Source organism: Protobothrops mucrosquamatus, unplaced genomic scaffold (assembly GCF_001527695.2).
Source record: "Protobothrops mucrosquamatus isolate PMUCROS unplaced genomic scaffold, P.Mucros_1.0 scaffold1554, whole genome shotgun sequence".
In the NCBI taxonomy this organism is placed as follows: domain Eukaryota; kingdom Metazoa; phylum Chordata; class Lepidosauria; order Squamata; family Viperidae; genus Protobothrops; species Protobothrops mucrosquamatus.
In genome coordinates this window covers 109,689-127,534 of record NW_015387723.1, presented here as the reverse complement: position 1 = coordinate 127,534, position 17,846 = coordinate 109,689, and the positions used below count along the sequence as shown (strand labels likewise).

General features: G+C 41.5%; 1 protein-coding gene across 1 annotated transcript in view; it reads left to right on the top strand.

Annotated features, from left to right (window-relative positions):
- The window catches only part of LAMP3 (lysosomal associated membrane protein 3), a 28,484-nt gene that overhangs the window by 8,119 nt on the left and 2,519 nt on the right, over positions 1-17,846 (top strand). The window contains exons 4-6 of the mRNA XM_015822404.2: positions 11,368-11,593; positions 11,806-11,928; positions 17,271-17,328. Of these exons, the coding sequence (XP_015677890.2) occupies positions 11,368-11,593; positions 11,806-11,928; positions 17,271-17,328 (407 nt within the window). The remainder of the gene's footprint in view (positions 1-11,367; positions 11,594-11,805; positions 11,929-17,270; positions 17,329-17,846) is intronic.

The following is a 17,846-nucleotide window of genomic DNA, read 5'->3' as shown; positions in this document are numbered from 1 at the left end:
GCTTTTCCCCCATTGCCGGCAATGGGGTGGGCGCGGTTTCCCAGTGACGTGTCCGGTCCGCAGGCCAGCAGTTTGACACCCCTGCTCTAGGCATTGCAGTTTGCAGGATTCAAGGCACGTGTCAGCACCAGAGGGAGGAAATTACATGTGAAAGTGTTTTGCATGAAGACTTCAGTTTGACGGCAAAGGGGAAAATTAGGTTCTACGAATCAGCTGGTAGCGTCATGTTCAAAATATTTTTTTTTTAATATAGGAGTGGGGTGACTTGATGAGTGCTATATAAAAGTCTGCTCAATCAAGAGAAATGCAAAGATTCTTATCCAATCTTGGAATTTGGCAACACCACATAATCTGAAAGTTGCATTTCTGGGCTCTTAGCAATGGCCCAAGCGGATGCGCCTTTCAGATTGCATGCCTCTTGATAGGTTTGGCTGATCGTGGAATCCCACCATAAACGCTCAAGAACTTCCCTGGAATAATGCTTTGTCCTGCAAGGCTGTGCTGAAACGTTAGGCCATTTTCCTACTAACAGAATAAAAGAGTTGGAAGGGGCCTTGGTGGTCTTCTAGTCCAACCCCCTGCTCAAGTAGAAAACCCTATACCCGTGGTGGCGAACCTATGGCACGTGTGCAACAGGTGGCACGCAGAGCCCTCTCTGTGGGCATGTGTGCCATCGCCCCAGTCCTAGGCCTTCACCTAGGTTTTATAAAACCTTTTCACTTTAGGCCTCTGCCGCCATGTGCAAACAAAAAAAAGGTTTAATCAATCAATCAATTTCAACTTCTCATGGGAAAAAAAAAGATCTCGCAAAGTTAGACTTGATTGATTGAACTTTTTAGTCCCACCCAGTCTGCCATAACCACTGCAGCCATGCCCACCCAATGGGCCACGCCCACCCACTTGGCCATGCCCACCCAATAGGCCACGCCCACCTGGCACCCGACAATACATAAGTGGGTTTTGGGTTGCAGTTTGGGCACTCGGTCTCTAAAAGTTTCGCCATCACTGCCCTATACCGTTTCAGACAAATGGTTGTCCAATTTCTTCTTAAAATTTTCCAATGTTGGAGCACCCATAACTTCTGAAGGCAACTCCTTCCACTGATTAACTGTTCTCGCTGTCAGGAAATTTCTCTTTAGTTCTAGGTTGCTTCCCTCTTTGATTAATTTCTCAGTCACTCATGCCCTAATCACCTCATATCTTAATTGTTACGATGTGCTCTACATGGGGCTGCCTTTGAAGACTACTGACTACCCCATAGCTGCTGCCCTTCAGAATAACAGAGATGGAAGGGGCCTTGGAGGTCTTCTAGTCCAGTCCTCTGCTCGAGCAGGAAATCCTATACCAGGGGTAGGCCACCTTGGCTCTTTTATGACTTGTGGACTTCAACTCCCAGAATTCCTGGGCCAGCCATGCTGAGGGGAAAGGGAGAGGTTTCCAAGCTGAGCCATGCTGGCTCAGGAATTCTGGGAGTTGAAGTCCATGAGTCATAAAAGAGCCAAGGTTGCTTACTCCTGTCCTATACCATTTTAGATAAATAATTGTCCAATCTCTTCTTAAAGAGCACCCACAACTTCTGCAGGCAGGTCATTCCACAGATTTATTGTTCTCAGTGTCAGGAAATTTCTCCTCAGTGCTTGGTTGGTTCTGTCCTTGATTACATCCCTTGCTTCTTGTCCTGCCTTCAGGAGCTTTGGAGAATAGCTTGACCCCCGTCTTCTTTCTGCTAAATTTAGTTTAAGGCAGTGGTCCTCAAACCCTTCAGCTCATCGACCCCTTCATGGAGTTTATGGTCATTTATCAATCCCGAAACATTTATTATATGAAAATAATGAATACAACTTTAATTAGTAGTGCTACAAATAATAATAATAGTAGCTACGGCAGCAATTCCCTGGATAATTCCATCAACCCTTGGAGGTCAATACTGACCACTTTGGAACCTTGGTTTAGGGCAGGGATGTCCAACTTATTAACTTTAAGACCTGAGGGCTTCAAGTAGAATTCCTCAGCCAGCCACGTTGCTGCAGGAATTCTGGGAGTTGAAGTTCACAGGTCGTAAAGGGGCCATATTTGCCCACTCCTGGGCTAGTGGTACAGGGAAGCCTTGCTAATGCTTGCCTGGTGCAAGGGCTCATGGGATACCAGATGTTCCTGGAGAAAGAAGGTGGGGACTTTGTCATCCTAAAGTGGGTGCTGGAGACAAAGAGAAACTGAGAAATACTAGCTGGGCAATTCTGTGAGTTGAAGTCTACAAGTCTTAAAAGTTGCCAAGGTTGGACACCTCTGTTTTAGGAGTTTTAAGATCCAGATGGTCACTGGTATTTCCTTCAAGCAAACTGAGCCAAACAGTATAAGACAACAATGTAGTCTTGTGATATAAACTAGTTCTTTAAACCAAGGGTCTCCAACCTTGGCAACTTTTAAGACTTGTAATGACAGATTGTAACTTTAAAGCAGTGCTTGTCAACCTCAACAACTTTAAGACAACCCAGCAAGCGGGAATTCTGGGAGTTGGAGTCCACCCATCTTAAACTTGCTGAGGTTGACAAACACTGATCTAAACAGTGGGAATTCCCATTGGGGTGTCTTTCAACTTCTGATCTGCTTTCCCAACACCAATTGATCAGGATTCACACCGACAACAATCTTGAGGCATGTGAAAAGAAAGAGAAAAAAAGAGAAAAGATTGATTACATCGCAATTCGGCAAGAGAAGCCTGTGTGCAAATGCCTGGTTTTCTGGGTGTTTGCATTTGTAAGAGGATGCCTGTTACACACACACATTCCAGGGCCCTTTTGTGTTTCCTGGATCAGGAGACTCTTTGTCATATTGGTTTAAAAAAAAAAAAACCCCTTATACTGCCCACTTTTTGTGACATGATTAGGAGGTTTTAAATTTGCAAAAATTGGCAATGAAATTAAACTTGGTGTTCATTACAGGGCATATTTCTTACAGAAGGGAGATGGTATTCAGACACAATGGATAGATTCAGGTAGAACAGACTTTGGCACCTTCTAGCTAGATTTCCATTACAATCCCTAGCTTGCCCTTTCTTTCCTTAAATACACCGAACAGCTCCAAAAAACATCTGGGGATTAGATACCACACTACAGGTGATCCTCTACTTCAGGGGTCTTCAAGCTTGGCCCTTTTATAACTTGTGGACTTCAATTCCCAGAATTCCCTTCAGCATGGCTGGCTCAGGAATTCTGGGAGTTGAAGTCCACAAGTCATAAAAGGGCCCAGTTTGAAGACCCCTGCTCTACTTACAACCATGTGTTTAGCAGCCATTCAAAGTTACAACAGTACTGAAAAATGTGACTTCCGACTGGGCCTCACACTTACGACCATTGCAAACATCCCCACATCACATGGTCAAAATTCGGGTGCTAGGCAACCTGCACATATATTTATAATAGTTGTAGCCTCCTGGAGTCACTTAAAGTCAATAAAGGAAGCCGGATTAACTTAACAACTGCATGATTCCCTTAACAAGTGCAGTGATTCACTTAACAACCATGCGAAAAATGGTAAAATCAGAGCATGACTCGCTTAACAACCACTCTGCTTACCAATGGAACTTCCAGTCCCAATTATGGTCACAAGCTGAGAACTACCTGTATTTAAAATCCTCTTCTATATTGCGAGTGTTAGTCCCAGAGCTGCTAAATTCTGCTGCTAAAACTCCTTCTGCAAATGTTATTTTCAGGGGCCTTCTGCAGGAAAGGAGGATTTTAAAAAAAAGAAAGATCAAGATGGCGGCCATGGCCCCCTAATCAAAGCCCCACCCCTTTTTTATACATATCCCAGTTAAAGGGGCGGGGCTTTGGTTGCATCCTCTGGATGGCCACCCTCTTGACTTAGTTATCTCTCCTCTGCAGATGCCCTTGATTACGTGGCCCGGGATTTGTAATTTTTAAATTTGTTTTCCACATTGAAGATAATGTTATTTGTGGTTCATCATTGCTGGAAGAGAGGCAGGGAGATTCTGCTTTCTTCTCTCATTTCTTGTATCAGGACCGAATGTATGAATGTACTTCGAAAATGTGTGTTTGTGTGAAGCTGAACTTTCTGTAAATAGACCATTACGAACTGTGTCAAACCAGTCTTTGTTTTGACTTTCTAAGAATTATAAATACCATGTTACAAAATCCCTTGTGATCTTTTTCCTTACTTTTAAGTCTGACATGAAGCGAAGATCAATCCACCTCAGAAGATAAAATCAAAACATAAAGAAGCAAAGGAGATTGGTGTTAATCAATCGAATCCGTCGTTTCTTTTTTTCCTTTTGTTAAACGCAACAGCTAGATTATTGGGAGGGTAGGCAGGTACCTTGCCCTTTCGCCTGTTTTTGAAAGAAAAATCTTTCTGAAAGCTAAACTTTGATTAGGAGAAGCATATTTCACAAAAAATATGTAAACACCACTGTCATTATGAAAACATGACAGCGACAGATTACATCCCAGAGTTCTGAAAGCTGGCAGATGTTATCTCAGAACCATTGCACCACATCTTTTAAAAATCCTGGAGCACTGGGGAAATACCTGAGGATTGGAAAAGGGCTGAGGTGGTTCCCATCTTCAAGAAAGGAAAAAAACAGACCCAGGAAATACAGACCAATCAGTTTAACATCAATACCTGGGAAGATCCTAGAAAAGATAATCAAAAAACAGATCTGCGAACAACTAGAAGCAAACAAAGTTATACCTAGTAGCCAACATGAGTTTGTCAAAAACAGATCATGCCAAACCAATCTTATTTCATTCTTCGATAAAGTGACTAAACTGGTAGACCAGCGAAATGCTGTGGACATAGTATACTTAGATTTCAGTAAGGCATTTGATAAAGTACACCTTGGTAAGCTAGAAAAAGGTGGAATACACAATATCACCACCAGATGGATCTGTAGCTGGCTGGCAAACCATACTCAACGAGTAGTCCTCAATGGTACTACATTCATATGGAGAAAGGTAAACAGAGGGGTACCACAAGGTTCCGTCTTAGGCCCAGTACTCTTCAATATCTTCATAAATGACTTAAATGAGGGAACTTGAAGGGAAACTTATCAGATTTGCAGATGACACCAAACTGACAGAAGTAGCCAATACCCCAGAAGACAAACTCAGGATCCAAAAAGATCTTGACAACTTGAACAATGGGCCCTATCCAACAAAATGAGTTTCAATGTGGAGAAAAGCAAAGTTTTAGGCAGGAAAAATCAAAGGTACAAGTACAGATTAGGTGAGACCTGGCTTAAAAAACAGTAACTGTGAAAGGGACCTTGGACTCCGAGTGGACAATCACTTGACTATGAGCCAGCAGTGTGCAGCAGCAACCAAAAAAGCTGTATAAACAGAGGCATAGAATCAAGATCATGCAAAGTATTAGTTCCGCTCTATAAAATCCTAGTAAGACCATACCTGGAATACTGCAGCCAATGTTAGTCACCATATCACAAAAAAGATGTTGAGAGTTTGGAAAAAATTCAGAGAAGAGCAACTAAGATGGTCAAAGGCCTGGAGACTAAAACATACAAAGAACAGCTGCAGGACTTGGGTTTGGCTAGTCTAAAGAAAAGAAGAAATAGGGGAGACATGATAGCAGTATTCCAGTATTTGAGGGGCTACCAAAAAGAAGAGGGGGCCACATTATTCTCCAAAGCACCAGAGGGCAGGACAAGAAACAATGGTTGGAAACTGATCAAAGAGAGAAGCAACCTGGAATTAAGGAGAAACTTCCTGACAGTGAGGACAATTAACCAGTGGAACAGCTTGCTTCCAGAAATCGTGGGCGCTCCATCACTGGAGGTTTTTAAAAAGAGACTGGACAGTCATTTGTCTGAGATGGTATAGGCTCTCCTGCTTGAGCAGGAGGCTGGACTAGAAGACCTCTAAGATCCCTTCCAGCTCTATTCTATTCGATTCTATTGCAGACTAGTGCAAAATTAGTTAGAAGTATGCTATGATCCATTGTTCTGCCAAGTGTCAGGGCAGTGATCAGATGCCCAGGCAATTGGTTCTTTTGGATCCAGAGACAATGAACTTTCCAATAATTAAAGGGATTTTAAGCTTTATTAGCCCTAGTAAATAGATTAAAAAGCAAAACATATAAAACATATACGCAAGCAAGATGATGTCCAAATTTCATACAAGATGTCAGGAGCTCCTTAATAACAACAACAGATATACCCCAAAGGGGGTCAGTTTCCACAAACCCAGGGCTGTGCAGAAGTTCCCAATAATCAACAATAACCCCGAAGTTTTATCAAAACTTGACAGAATGACTTCATGGCTCTGTTTTTATAGTCACAGGACTGCAAGACTTGATTGACCTTGACTGGGTAGCATGTGATAATGGGGTGGGAACTTAAGGTGTGAGATTTTCACAGGTTTGCAACTACATAAAGTTATTTCCTCTTTATTCAACAAGCAAAAGTGAAAAACAAGCAATCTAAAAGTTTCTTAACAGGAAGGAGAAGTAAAAATTGTCACTAATCTCCTTGCAATAACAATGGTGTTTGGCATTGCCACTACATCAATCCATTTAAAAAATAATAATTTTAGTTATTGAAGAATCATATCAGAACCCAAAGCAGGTGACTAGATCAGAATTACATTACTAACCATTATCTTCTTGAGTACGTTACTGTATGTAACTCCAGTAGTATAAACTCACATTAGTCCTTTGTTATTGTCCAGTCAATAAAACTCAGAACATGTTTATTACAGCTTTTTTATTATGTTGGAATGACGGTAGCTAGCATGCTACAAAAGTATGAACATTAAATATCAAGCTGTACAACAAAGAGCCTAGTCAAAAGATTATTTCTTTTTTTTTATCCTTAATAGATTTTTCTGATCAGAAATAAATAAAAAGAAGCATTGCTAGGAAATACATAAATGTTAAAAATGGGAGGCAATGACTATGAATAGCCTCTAAAATTCAGTGAGTTAAGCAAGGAAATGGCAAGAGCAAAGTTTTGGAAGCCTTTAAAGAAATCAACCAAGTAGAGCAGGGCTTTTCAACCAGTGGTACGGGTACCACCTGTGGTACATTGGCACCTGGCAGGTGGTACGCGACCATCCTAGAAAAGTGGTAGCGGGGGAGGGGAATGAGCTGAACCGGTGGCAGCACCGCACAAGCCTGAGCGAGAGATGGCTGGAGCTGCAGGGCTGTCAGGGCTCAGCGGATGGGTGGGCAGGCAGGTGTCTTGCTCAGCTGTGCCTTGGGGGGCACTTTTTTCAGTGCCATTGTAACTTCGAACAGTCACTAAGCGAACTGTTGCAAATCGAGGACTACCTGTACTTTATCACTTTTTTCCCTTTTTTTTTTTTTGTCATCAAGTTTTTGACACCTTGCTAGGCGACTGGTGGTACTCGGATATTGTCATATCCTAAAAGTGGTACAATGGATGAAAAGGTTGAAAAACCCTGAAGTAGAGTTAGTGTAAAGTGCTAAAACTGCATGCAATGCTAATTTTGCTCACAAGGAGGCAAGACTGTTTTAGGAAAGATTTAATGTAAATTTGGGGTGTATTATTTCACTAAAGGAAGCTTCCGCATGTTGCCACACTCATTTGCACAACAGAAATTGTTCAAGTTCACAAGAGGTAGTGTGTGGCAACTATCTTCTCTCCATTTTAGAAATTTTATCTATTGGGAGAGTTTTTTAAAAAAAAAAATTCTCAAGATAAAATGCAGCCTTTTATACCAGCAAAATATATTTCTTTCAATACGGCTGTGAAGAATGCCATTAATGAATCTTATTCCTTCTACAATTCAAGACTTCTTAAGTAAAGACAAACAATTAATGAAATCAAATGTCAATACCTTTTTTTAAAAAAAAAATCTTGTTTCTGGTAATTAGTTAAAAACTAAACTAATGCTGTTGTGTTATTTTTTTTTTCTGTTTGATAACCTCACCGATGATTAGAGGCAAGGAATATTTTTATTATTATTATTAAAATTATACAGGAATCCATCCTTGGTTTCAATTGACCAGTGTTGGAAAGAAGGTTCCTCTAATCTCAAAGGATTTGAGTGGGATGGGGAATACCACAAGGCTTTTTATACTTTTCTTTCTGCTTCTGAGAATCAGCAAGATGGTTCTTGATTAGTGTTGCTCAATCTTAACAATTTTAAGATATGTGGACTTCAACTCCCAGAATTCACTAGCCATGCTGGCTGGGGAATTTTGGGAACTGAAATTTACATATCTTAAAAGTGATTAAGGTTGAATAACACTGTCCCAGATCAGGGGTAGGTACCCTTGGCTCTTTTATGACTCATGGACTTCAACTCCCAGAATTCCTGAGCCAGCCATGCTGAGGGGAAAGGGAGAGGTTTCCAAGCTGAGCCATGCTGGCTCAGGAATTCTGGGAGTTGAAGTCCATGAGTCATAAAAGAGCCAAGATTGCCTACCCCTGACCTAGCTCATCTGGATGGATCCATTTGTCTTTGGAGTCCATTCTTCTGCTCAGATTGAAATGCCTATTGCAGAATTTTAACAAATAGGTTCAAAGAAAGTGAAACTAACTGGCCATAGCATCTGCAATCTTGCTCTTAATTTCAGTTCCACCAACTTTTTAAAAAGCACCCTCACATGTTTCAAAGATGCTTTTTCTCCACCCTTTCCTTCTCACATGTGACTTACCAACTGCCTATATAACTCAGAGATTTCACTCTTCTTGAGCACTACTTCCTCTTTGCTCAAAACTCTTCATCAGGGAACAGTAGACTTCTTGTTCGCCAGAGAAGTGGCTGAGTGAACCTCCTAGTAGGGAAGAAAAACCACTAGGATCATTGTGGCTTCTTAAGGACCAAAACGTGGCATTAATCCAATCCCTCTTCCACCACAATAATTCACTTTAAAGTGGTTGCATCATGAGTCGGTGGAAGCCATTAATTGAATTTCTTCTAATCACAGCTGGAGGTGAGTAGACATCTACAGAGCTGGCTACATGTTACACTTTATTTGCCCGTGTTAGAATTATGTTTGCGTGCAAGTGAAGGTTCAGTTTTGGCTATCCGGGAAGTAGCTTGTTAGAGATTAAGGTAAACAACTGGTGGGGAAAAAAATCTGCTGTGAAATAACTTTTATCCAAACTTTTGTTCTTGACTTGCACCCATTTGTTTAGTGACCCTTCTAAGTTCCATCACTGAAAAAAGTGACTTATGACTGTTTTTCATACTTACGACCGTTGCAGCATCCCCGTGGTCATGTAATCATAATTCAGACGCTTGGCAACTGGCTCATATTTATGACGGTTGTAGTGTCCCGGGATCATGTGATCCCCTTTTGCGACCTTCTGACAAGCAAAGTCAATGGGGAAGCCAGATGCACTTCACAGCCGTGTTACTAATTTAACAGCTTAAAAACTCTGGAAAGGTCCTAAAATGGGAGAAAACTCATTTAACAATGGAAATTTTGGGCTCGTAAGTAGAGGACTGCCTGTACTTAAACCAAAGATGTTGGGACCGAGAACAACATACTGTACCCATTTCTCTCTCTTTGGATTTTTGTAATGAGTGCTGCAGTTCTTAAGCAATCTTGGGATCCTAAGTGGTGCAAAAGAGAGAGCTCATTTTAGATCCAAGATTTATCAAATCCACCGTGGCAAAGGGTCACTGGCTGTGGCCCCACTTGACCAAACTATGGCACAGTTAAGTTCTGGTAACCCTCACCGTTCTTATCCTGTGCACTTGCCCTCTCATCCCCACCCTAAGAGCAAAATAAACTGAGGTGGCCTTTAGTGGTAACAACATGAAAGCTTTCTTTTATTTTGATATTGTCCCAGGGCACCCTCAGCTGGTGCATCTTCTATTAATGCTGGTTAGCCAGAATCTTAGAGAGAAATCAGGGGCTTGCATTGAGTAAATATAGGTGTAATTGCAGCAGGATAGCCAATGGCAATAGGCACAGCACATATTCATGGTAGTTTTTCATTCAGTGCAAAAACGAGCGGGCAAACGCTTTCAACTCATGGAAAAACCCTATGATGGGAGAGTGAGAAACAGGAAATTGAAGACTCTTGTGTGACTCTATTTTGCAATTGAAACAAATACCCCAAAGAAATAGAGTTAATATGAAATTATAAAACTGTACAAACATACATAAAACTGTATGTTTGAGACATTCTGAAAGGATTTCAAGATGCTAACTGTAAAGCAATCTCCTCCTCCTCTTCTTCCTCTCAGTAGCAGAAACTCTAACAGAATAACAGAAATGAAAGAGACGTTAGGGGTCTAGTCCAACCCTCTGCTCAAGCACCATTTCAGACAAACGGTTGTCCAATTATTTCTTAAAACTTCCAGTGATGGAGCGTCTGGAGGCAAGTTGTTCCACTGGTTAATTGTTCTCACTGTCAGGAAATTTCTCCTTAGTTCTAGGTTGCTTCTCTCCTTGATTAGTTTCCATCCATTGCTTCTTGTCCTGCCTTCAGGCGCTTTGGAGAATAGGTTGACCCCCTCTTCTTTGTGGCAGCCCCTGAGATATTGGAACTCTGCTATCATGTCACCCCTAGTCCTTCTTTTCACTAGACCACACATACCCAATTCCTGCAATCGTTCTTCATATGTTTTAGTCTCCAGGCTCCTGTTCATCTTTGTTGCTTTTCTCTGCACTCTTTCCAAAGTCTCAACATCTTTTTTATGTTGCAGTGACCAGAACTAGATGCAGTATTCCAAGTGTGGTCTTAGTAAGGCTTTGCAAAGCAGTGATAATAAAGATTATAAACCTTCCATAATTACAGTTCTATAATGGTGAGCAAATTCAGAATGTACAGTACACCAAGAACTTAGGCTAAGGAGAAAGGACTTCATTTTTTTCTTGAGGTACATGAAGAAGTTCAGGGACATGCATAATAATGAAAGCTAGTTAAAAACAAGACTAACTCTCTTTTCTGTGCACAGCAGTTTTTTCTTGCACTGGTAACATGCTGGATAAAGAGGCACCAAATAGGACAAGCCTACGACCCACCTCATTTCTGCAGGCAGCATTTCCTGACAGCTCCAGTCCTTCCAATTCCCAAGCCATGATTCGTCCATACAGTCATTCACAAGCATTGGCTAATCAATTAGGCCATGGAATAGCACAAGGAATTTCTTCAGCGCCTACAGCTAAGATGTTGAAGGCAGAATCCATCCCATTGACAGAATTACAGGCTTTGTGGGAATCCATAGCAGCTGCAGGGACAACAGTTTTGCCATCTGACCCACAAACTGATTGGACCGAAACCCACAAAGCCTTAAAAACAAGAACGGTGTCTCAAGAAACAATCTCAAAACTGCGACTATCAGCTAGTCGAAAAAAAGTGACTCCTGTTTTGAGCACAACTAAGGAAAATGTATATAAGACTCTCTCCAGGGCTACTGACCAGCACACCACAACCACTGAGAAAACAAGTTCTGCATCACACAAGAGCATGACATCCGTCCAGGCCACTTCGCCTGTACCAACAAGTCAAACTGGACCAAGATTGGCACTTCAACCATCACCAGCTATGACGGGCACTTACAGTGTTTCCAACGGAACTGCAGATTGCATTAAAGCCTTAACTGGCTTGACAATGATGGTTACGAACACAAAAACGGTAAGTGGCTAGTGTAGCTCTCCCACCCCCTTTCCTTGTTTCTGTCCCTTATATGGTCAGAAAGGGTTTAATCTAGCCTTCCCCGATCTGCTTCCAGTCAGATGACCCTAAAAATGAAGCTTTTTACAAATTTATTGCTCTAAATTTGTAAGCAATAATAATTTCTCAGTCTTTGTTGAAATTAATGCATTGGTGTTTTGCCTATTTTGCAGGGAGAACTAGAATATTTTAATATTGATCCCAACGCCACACACACTGCAGGATATTGCGGATATAGCCAATCAATGCTCAACATCTCGTTTGAAGGTGGCTTCGTAAAATTTACTTTTACTAAGGTAAGATTTTCTTCAGAGATGGTACAGGTAGCCAGTGGTGGGATTCAAATATGTGAACAACCAGTTCTGTGTGTGGATGCCACTTCCGGAAGTCCATTCTGGGCCTGGGCAACAAAAAAAATAGCTACCGGTTCTGCCGAAGTGGTGCGAACCGGCTGGATCCCACCACTGCAGGTAGCCCTTGAACTTACAACAGTTCATTTAGTGACCATTAAAGTTGCAGCGGCACTGAAAAAGTGACTTATGACCATTTTTTCACACTTATGACCGTTGCAGCATCCCCCATGGGTCACGTGATCAAAATTCGGACACTTAGCAATTGACTCATATTTATGACGGTTGCAGCCTGCTGGATCACCTTTTGCGACCTTCTGACAAGCAAAGTCAATGGGGAAGCCAGATGCACCTAACAACCCTGTTCCTAACTTAACAACTGCGGTGATTCACTTAACAACTGTGGCAAGAAAGGTCGTGAAATAGGGCAAAACTCACTTAGCAAATGTTACACTTAACAACAGAAATTTTGGGCTCAAACTGTGGTCAGTCAAGGACTACCTGTGTATTGGAGAACTGAGGGCTTTGGAATCCTCTTCAAAGAAATGACTCAACGAGCATGTCACAATCCATGGTTAACAAAATCATGATTAATACAATTGATACGTCTATAGGTCTCAGTAATTATCTTTGCTTTGCTGAAGTTAGGTCAAGTTTCCTATGACACCAAATGGTGTATCCAGCAGGCAGAAAATGCAACACACACACACAATGAACTAACTAGCCAGACTAACCACAAGGGTTATATTCATATTGACTTTCTACTTCTTACTTTAGTGTTGTGAAATGCTTGGCTTTAGTTTTATGTTCTTTCATGTTCTTTCAAGAGAAGAATGTTCTTTCAAGAGAAGTACTCAGATCATGGTTATATCACCTTGCATATGCCAACAGCCCCAGTGAAGGGGCTAAAATAAATGCAGACATCATCTTTAATTTAAAAAGTCCAAACCATTGCAAATTCAGCCTTCTCAAACAGAAAATGGATCATAGCTAGCTTCCCTAAGTCTTGCTTTGAACATTTGTGAATTGGTTACAAGTTTAGGCACAGAATAAAAACAAAGTAAGAATAAGCCACAAAGCTTTCACTTCTTGGAATTAGCAAGCCAACATTAAACAGGTTTTTAAGCTGTGGTTTCCTTCCCTTAACCAAGCCATGTTTTTTATTCACTGAATCAGTTCTGCATATCACATAAAACTGGGAAGAATATGATATGGAAAACCAGAATACATACAAAGTGAAATATAGTTGTGTTGCTGTGACTTTAACCTTTTCTCTTTCCAATTTTCCCTCATGTGATTTCCTTTCAATTTTTAATGTGGTAATTCCACGCCACTATTTTAATTTCTCATGGTTCATGGATTATGCCGAATCATAATGCCTTTCTTTAGTTCTGGGAGTGTAGGGTTGTAATCCATGATTTGTGGCTTGTTGAAATGCATCCACTCTGGAATATCTGCAGAGAAGATAAAAATAACACATGAGCAGACAAGGGACTTCAGTTACAATTGTGTCTAGCATCTTTACTTTACCATAGTTAGCCCCACAGATTAGACTATCTATGTCAGTCCAACTAGTTCTGGTTTACTTAGCTTGCTATAGTTTAGCACTGCCCGTTGACCCACTCTTTGCACTCTTTGAGATTTGGGCAGCCTTGAAACTAAGAGAAAACACGAGTAATGAATTAGTAAATAATTATTTTTGCTTTACTGAAGTTAGGTCAGTTTCTAAGGCACAAAATTGGCGTGTATGCAACACACACGCGTGCAACCTGATAACAAGGCTACAAATAGTCCTTGACTTATGACTGCAATTGGGACCAAATTTTCTTTTGCTAAGCAAGGCAGTTGTTAAGTCAGCCGCATCCAATTTTGCAATCTTTTTTACCCATGGTTATTAAGTGAATCTTTGCAGTTATTAAGTGACTCGTGTAGTTGTTAAACTTTCCCCCATTGGCTCTGCTTTTGCTGGAACCCGGTTGGGAAGGTCGCAAATGGCGATCACATGATCCCTGGACACGGCAACCATTTGTAAATACATGCTAGTTGCCAAGCACCTGAATTTTGATCATGTAACCATAGGGATGCTTCAACAGTTGTGTGAGGACCAGTTATAGCAGGGGTCCCCAACCTCCGATCCATGGACCAGTACCGGTCCACGCCATTCCAGAAACCAGTCCACGCAAACAAGTGAAGCTCCCATCTGCAGGATGTAGGCAGCATGTGAAACCACGTCCCCACCAATCTGTGGGAAAACCTCTCTCCACGGAACCCATCCCTGGTGCCCAAAAGGTTGGGGGCTGCCTTTGTACAGTCGCTAAATGAGTGGTTATAAGTCAAGGACTACCTGTATCGGACAGTTCCAGATTTCATGACAGATCGGAGAAAAATGAAAAGACTCTGTCTTTCACATGGACATAATTCGCTGTACATCATACGCTCTGTAAGCCCCTCCCCACCTCTCCATCCCCCTTCCTTTCAAATAAAGCAGGGGTGTCAAACTGCCGGCCCACAGGCCGGTTGCATCACACAGAGGCCGCGCCCACCCCAGCTCCGGCAGTGCAAAAAAAGTCGCAATACGTCACCTGACGTGGCGAGTTTGACAACCGGGAAATAAAGGCTCAGCTTCTAGTGTTTGTTCTATCTCTTTGCTTCTCTGCAAGTGAAGTATTATTTCACTCAAGTAAGATCTGAGAAAGGGCTGTGCAGTTGAGAGGCACATTAATGGCTGTGGCGAAACAATGGTGCAAATTGTTTCTTCTTAGTTCTAGGTTGCTTTTCTCCTTGATTAGTTTCCATCCATTGCTTCTTGTGCTGCCTTCTCCGAAGCACCTGAGGGCAGGTCAAGAAGCAACGGATGGAAACTAACCAAGGAGAGAAGCAACCTAGAACTAAGGAGAAACTTCCTGACAGTTGGAACAATTAACCAGTGGAACAACCTGCCTCCAGAAGCGGTGAATGCTCCAACACTGGAAGTTTTAAAGAAGAGACTGGACAGCCATTTGTCCGAAATGGTATAGGGTTTCCTGCCTGAGCAGGGGGTTGGACTACAAGACCTCCAAGGTCCCTTCCATCTATTCCAGTGGTGGCGAACCTATGGCACGGGTGCCAGAGGCGGCACTCAGAGCCCTCTCTGTGGGCATGCGCGCCGTCGCCCCAGTCCTAGGCTTTCAGCTGGGTTTTATAAAACCTTTTCGCTTTAGGCCTCTGCTGCTGTGTACAAAAAAAGTGGTTTAATCAATCAGTCAATTTCAACTTCTTGCAGGGAAAAAAAAGATCTTGCAGTTGGAATTGATTGATTGAACTTTTTAGTCCCACCTAGACTGCCGTTACCACCGCAGCCACGGCCACCCAATGGGCCACACCCGCCCGGCACCCAACGATGCATAAGTGGGTTTTGGGTTGCATTTTGGGCACTCGGTCTCTAAAAGATTCGCCATCACTGATCTATTCTATTCTATTCTATTCTATTCTATTCTATTCTATTCTATTCTATTCTATTCTATTCCATTCCATTCCACTCCACTCCACTCCACTCCACTCCACTCTATTCTAAACTTTGAGTTGCCTAATCCTTCCCACTGCCTTCCATGGCCAGTATTGCTAAAGATACTGCATTGCATAATCCGATCCTTTCATGATACAAGAGGAAGGTCAAATCTGCTCCTTGAAATATGAGTAGATATGAAGTTTCTCTCCCATTTCCTCAAGAAGCATGTTTACCAACCAGAATCAGAGTTACTGGATTCCTAGTATTTAAGTGCTGTTTAATTTTCCTTCTTTATTGGCGCTCAAAAAAGGAAAAAAGACTAGAAAAGGTTTGGAAAGAGAAACAGCTGGCCATACCATAAATATTCTTACCTGGTGGCATGCACACAATGGGGGGTAATAACAATAACAATAATAATAATTTTTATTTTTTTCCTATATTCTGTTTTATTTTCTGTAAATTGTGAGCGAGTAAGTGGCTACATCAATTTTCCAAAATAAATAAATAAATAAATACCTATAATCAGACTGCTGAATTAACCTTTGTTCTGAGTTGTGTGAAACGTGGAATCATGAACCCACCAAATGGATTGGTTTTTATACAAAGAAGGTGGAGAGAAAAAGATTGGTCTTAATCACGTTTAGCCAAAGCATTTGAAAAGACCTTCCCCAATCTGGCGAAGGATGTGATATGAATGCAGACGTCGATTTAAGAAAAAGACTCGAATTCACTCTCACGTTAAGCTCTAATATGGTGGTTTACTTTGGGCTTTATTTGTTACAGGCGTGCAATCCTGGGTGTGCAACCCTGGGTGTGCCAGGTATGGAGGTCATGTATGCTGCATTTTGAATTTGCAGAAATGCCATAATTTATGTACCTGCTTCACACATCAGAAACACACAATAGTGGCATTTGCTTCAGGATGTCACCTTGCAGAGGTGAATCTGTTCCTTATCTTCAATCTTTACGAGGCTCAGCGTGATATGTGAATCTAGTCACTGTGGACTATAAGCCATGCTTTATGCACAGGTAGTCCTCAATTGATGACCACAACTGAGTTCAAAACTTCTGTTGAGTGAGACAACTGTTAAGTGAATTTTGCCCCATTTTAGGACCTTTCTTGCTCCAGTTGTTAAGTGAATCACTGCAATTGTTAAGTTAGTAACACGATTGTTAAGTGAATCTTTCTTCTCCATTGATTTTACTTGTCAGAAGGTCACAAAAGGGGATCACCTGACCCCAGGACCCTGCAACCGTCATAAATATGGACTGATTGCCAAACGTCTGAATTTTGATCACGTGACCACGGGGGTGCTGTAACGGTCATAAGTGAGAAAGATGGTCATAAGCCACTTTTTTCAGTGCCATTGTAACTTTGAACGGTCACTAAATGAATTGTTGTAAATTGAGGATTACCTGTAGCTTGTTGAATCTGATGAATAGGTGGCATAAAGAATTTGCCATAAAGAAATAATAAACTGGTGTAAATAAATAGTAAAACACATTTTGCTTATCTGTAATTTGCAGAGTAAAGCACAATCAGTTGGGTTCACGCAGACTTCTACATTCCTATAGTTTATAAATTACATTGGTTGGAGATTCACATAACATGCTAAGCTTGAATGAAACTAGCCATATGAAGCCAGCATGAGGTAGCAGTGAAAGTGCTGGGCACACATGATCAGCCTTGAAAAATATAAAGGCATAATGTGATGCATGAATCCAAGCTAATTCCCTAAAAAGTCATTGGGATTAAAAAATGCTACAAAACCTTTATCTCTCCTTCCATTATTACTTGCAGAAAGAAATGGTCTATTATATCAGCATGACTGAAGCTTCTTTGACAGTTCTCTCACAAGGTAGGTACTAGGGTGTCTACATTCAGATGATCGCTAAAGTGGCATCCATCTCTCCCTGAGATACTGGCACAACTAAATGCTGGGTTACAAATAGAACTTGGAATCACAGGACTGGAAGGGACCTCGTTCTCACTATCAGAAAATTTCTCCTAACTTCTCTATTGGATCTCTCTTTAACAAGCTTCCACCCGTTATTTCTTTTCCTGCTCTCTGGTGCTTTGAAGAATAAGTCAATCCTTTCTTCTCTGTGATAGCCCCTCAATTACTGGAAGACAGCTATCATGCCCCGCCCCAATCTTTCTGTTTCATAGGTTAGACATACCTAACTCCCCTCAACTGTTCATCATATGATTTAGCCTCTAGGCCCTTCATCGTCTTGGTTGCTCTTCTCTGCACATTTTCTAGAGTCTTAGCATCTCTTTTGTATCCTGGTGACCAAAACTGAAGCAGAAGAGCTCTAGAGAACTAAACTCTAGAGACAACTAGTTGATCTTTTCAGATTAACCCAGGTCCAGCAA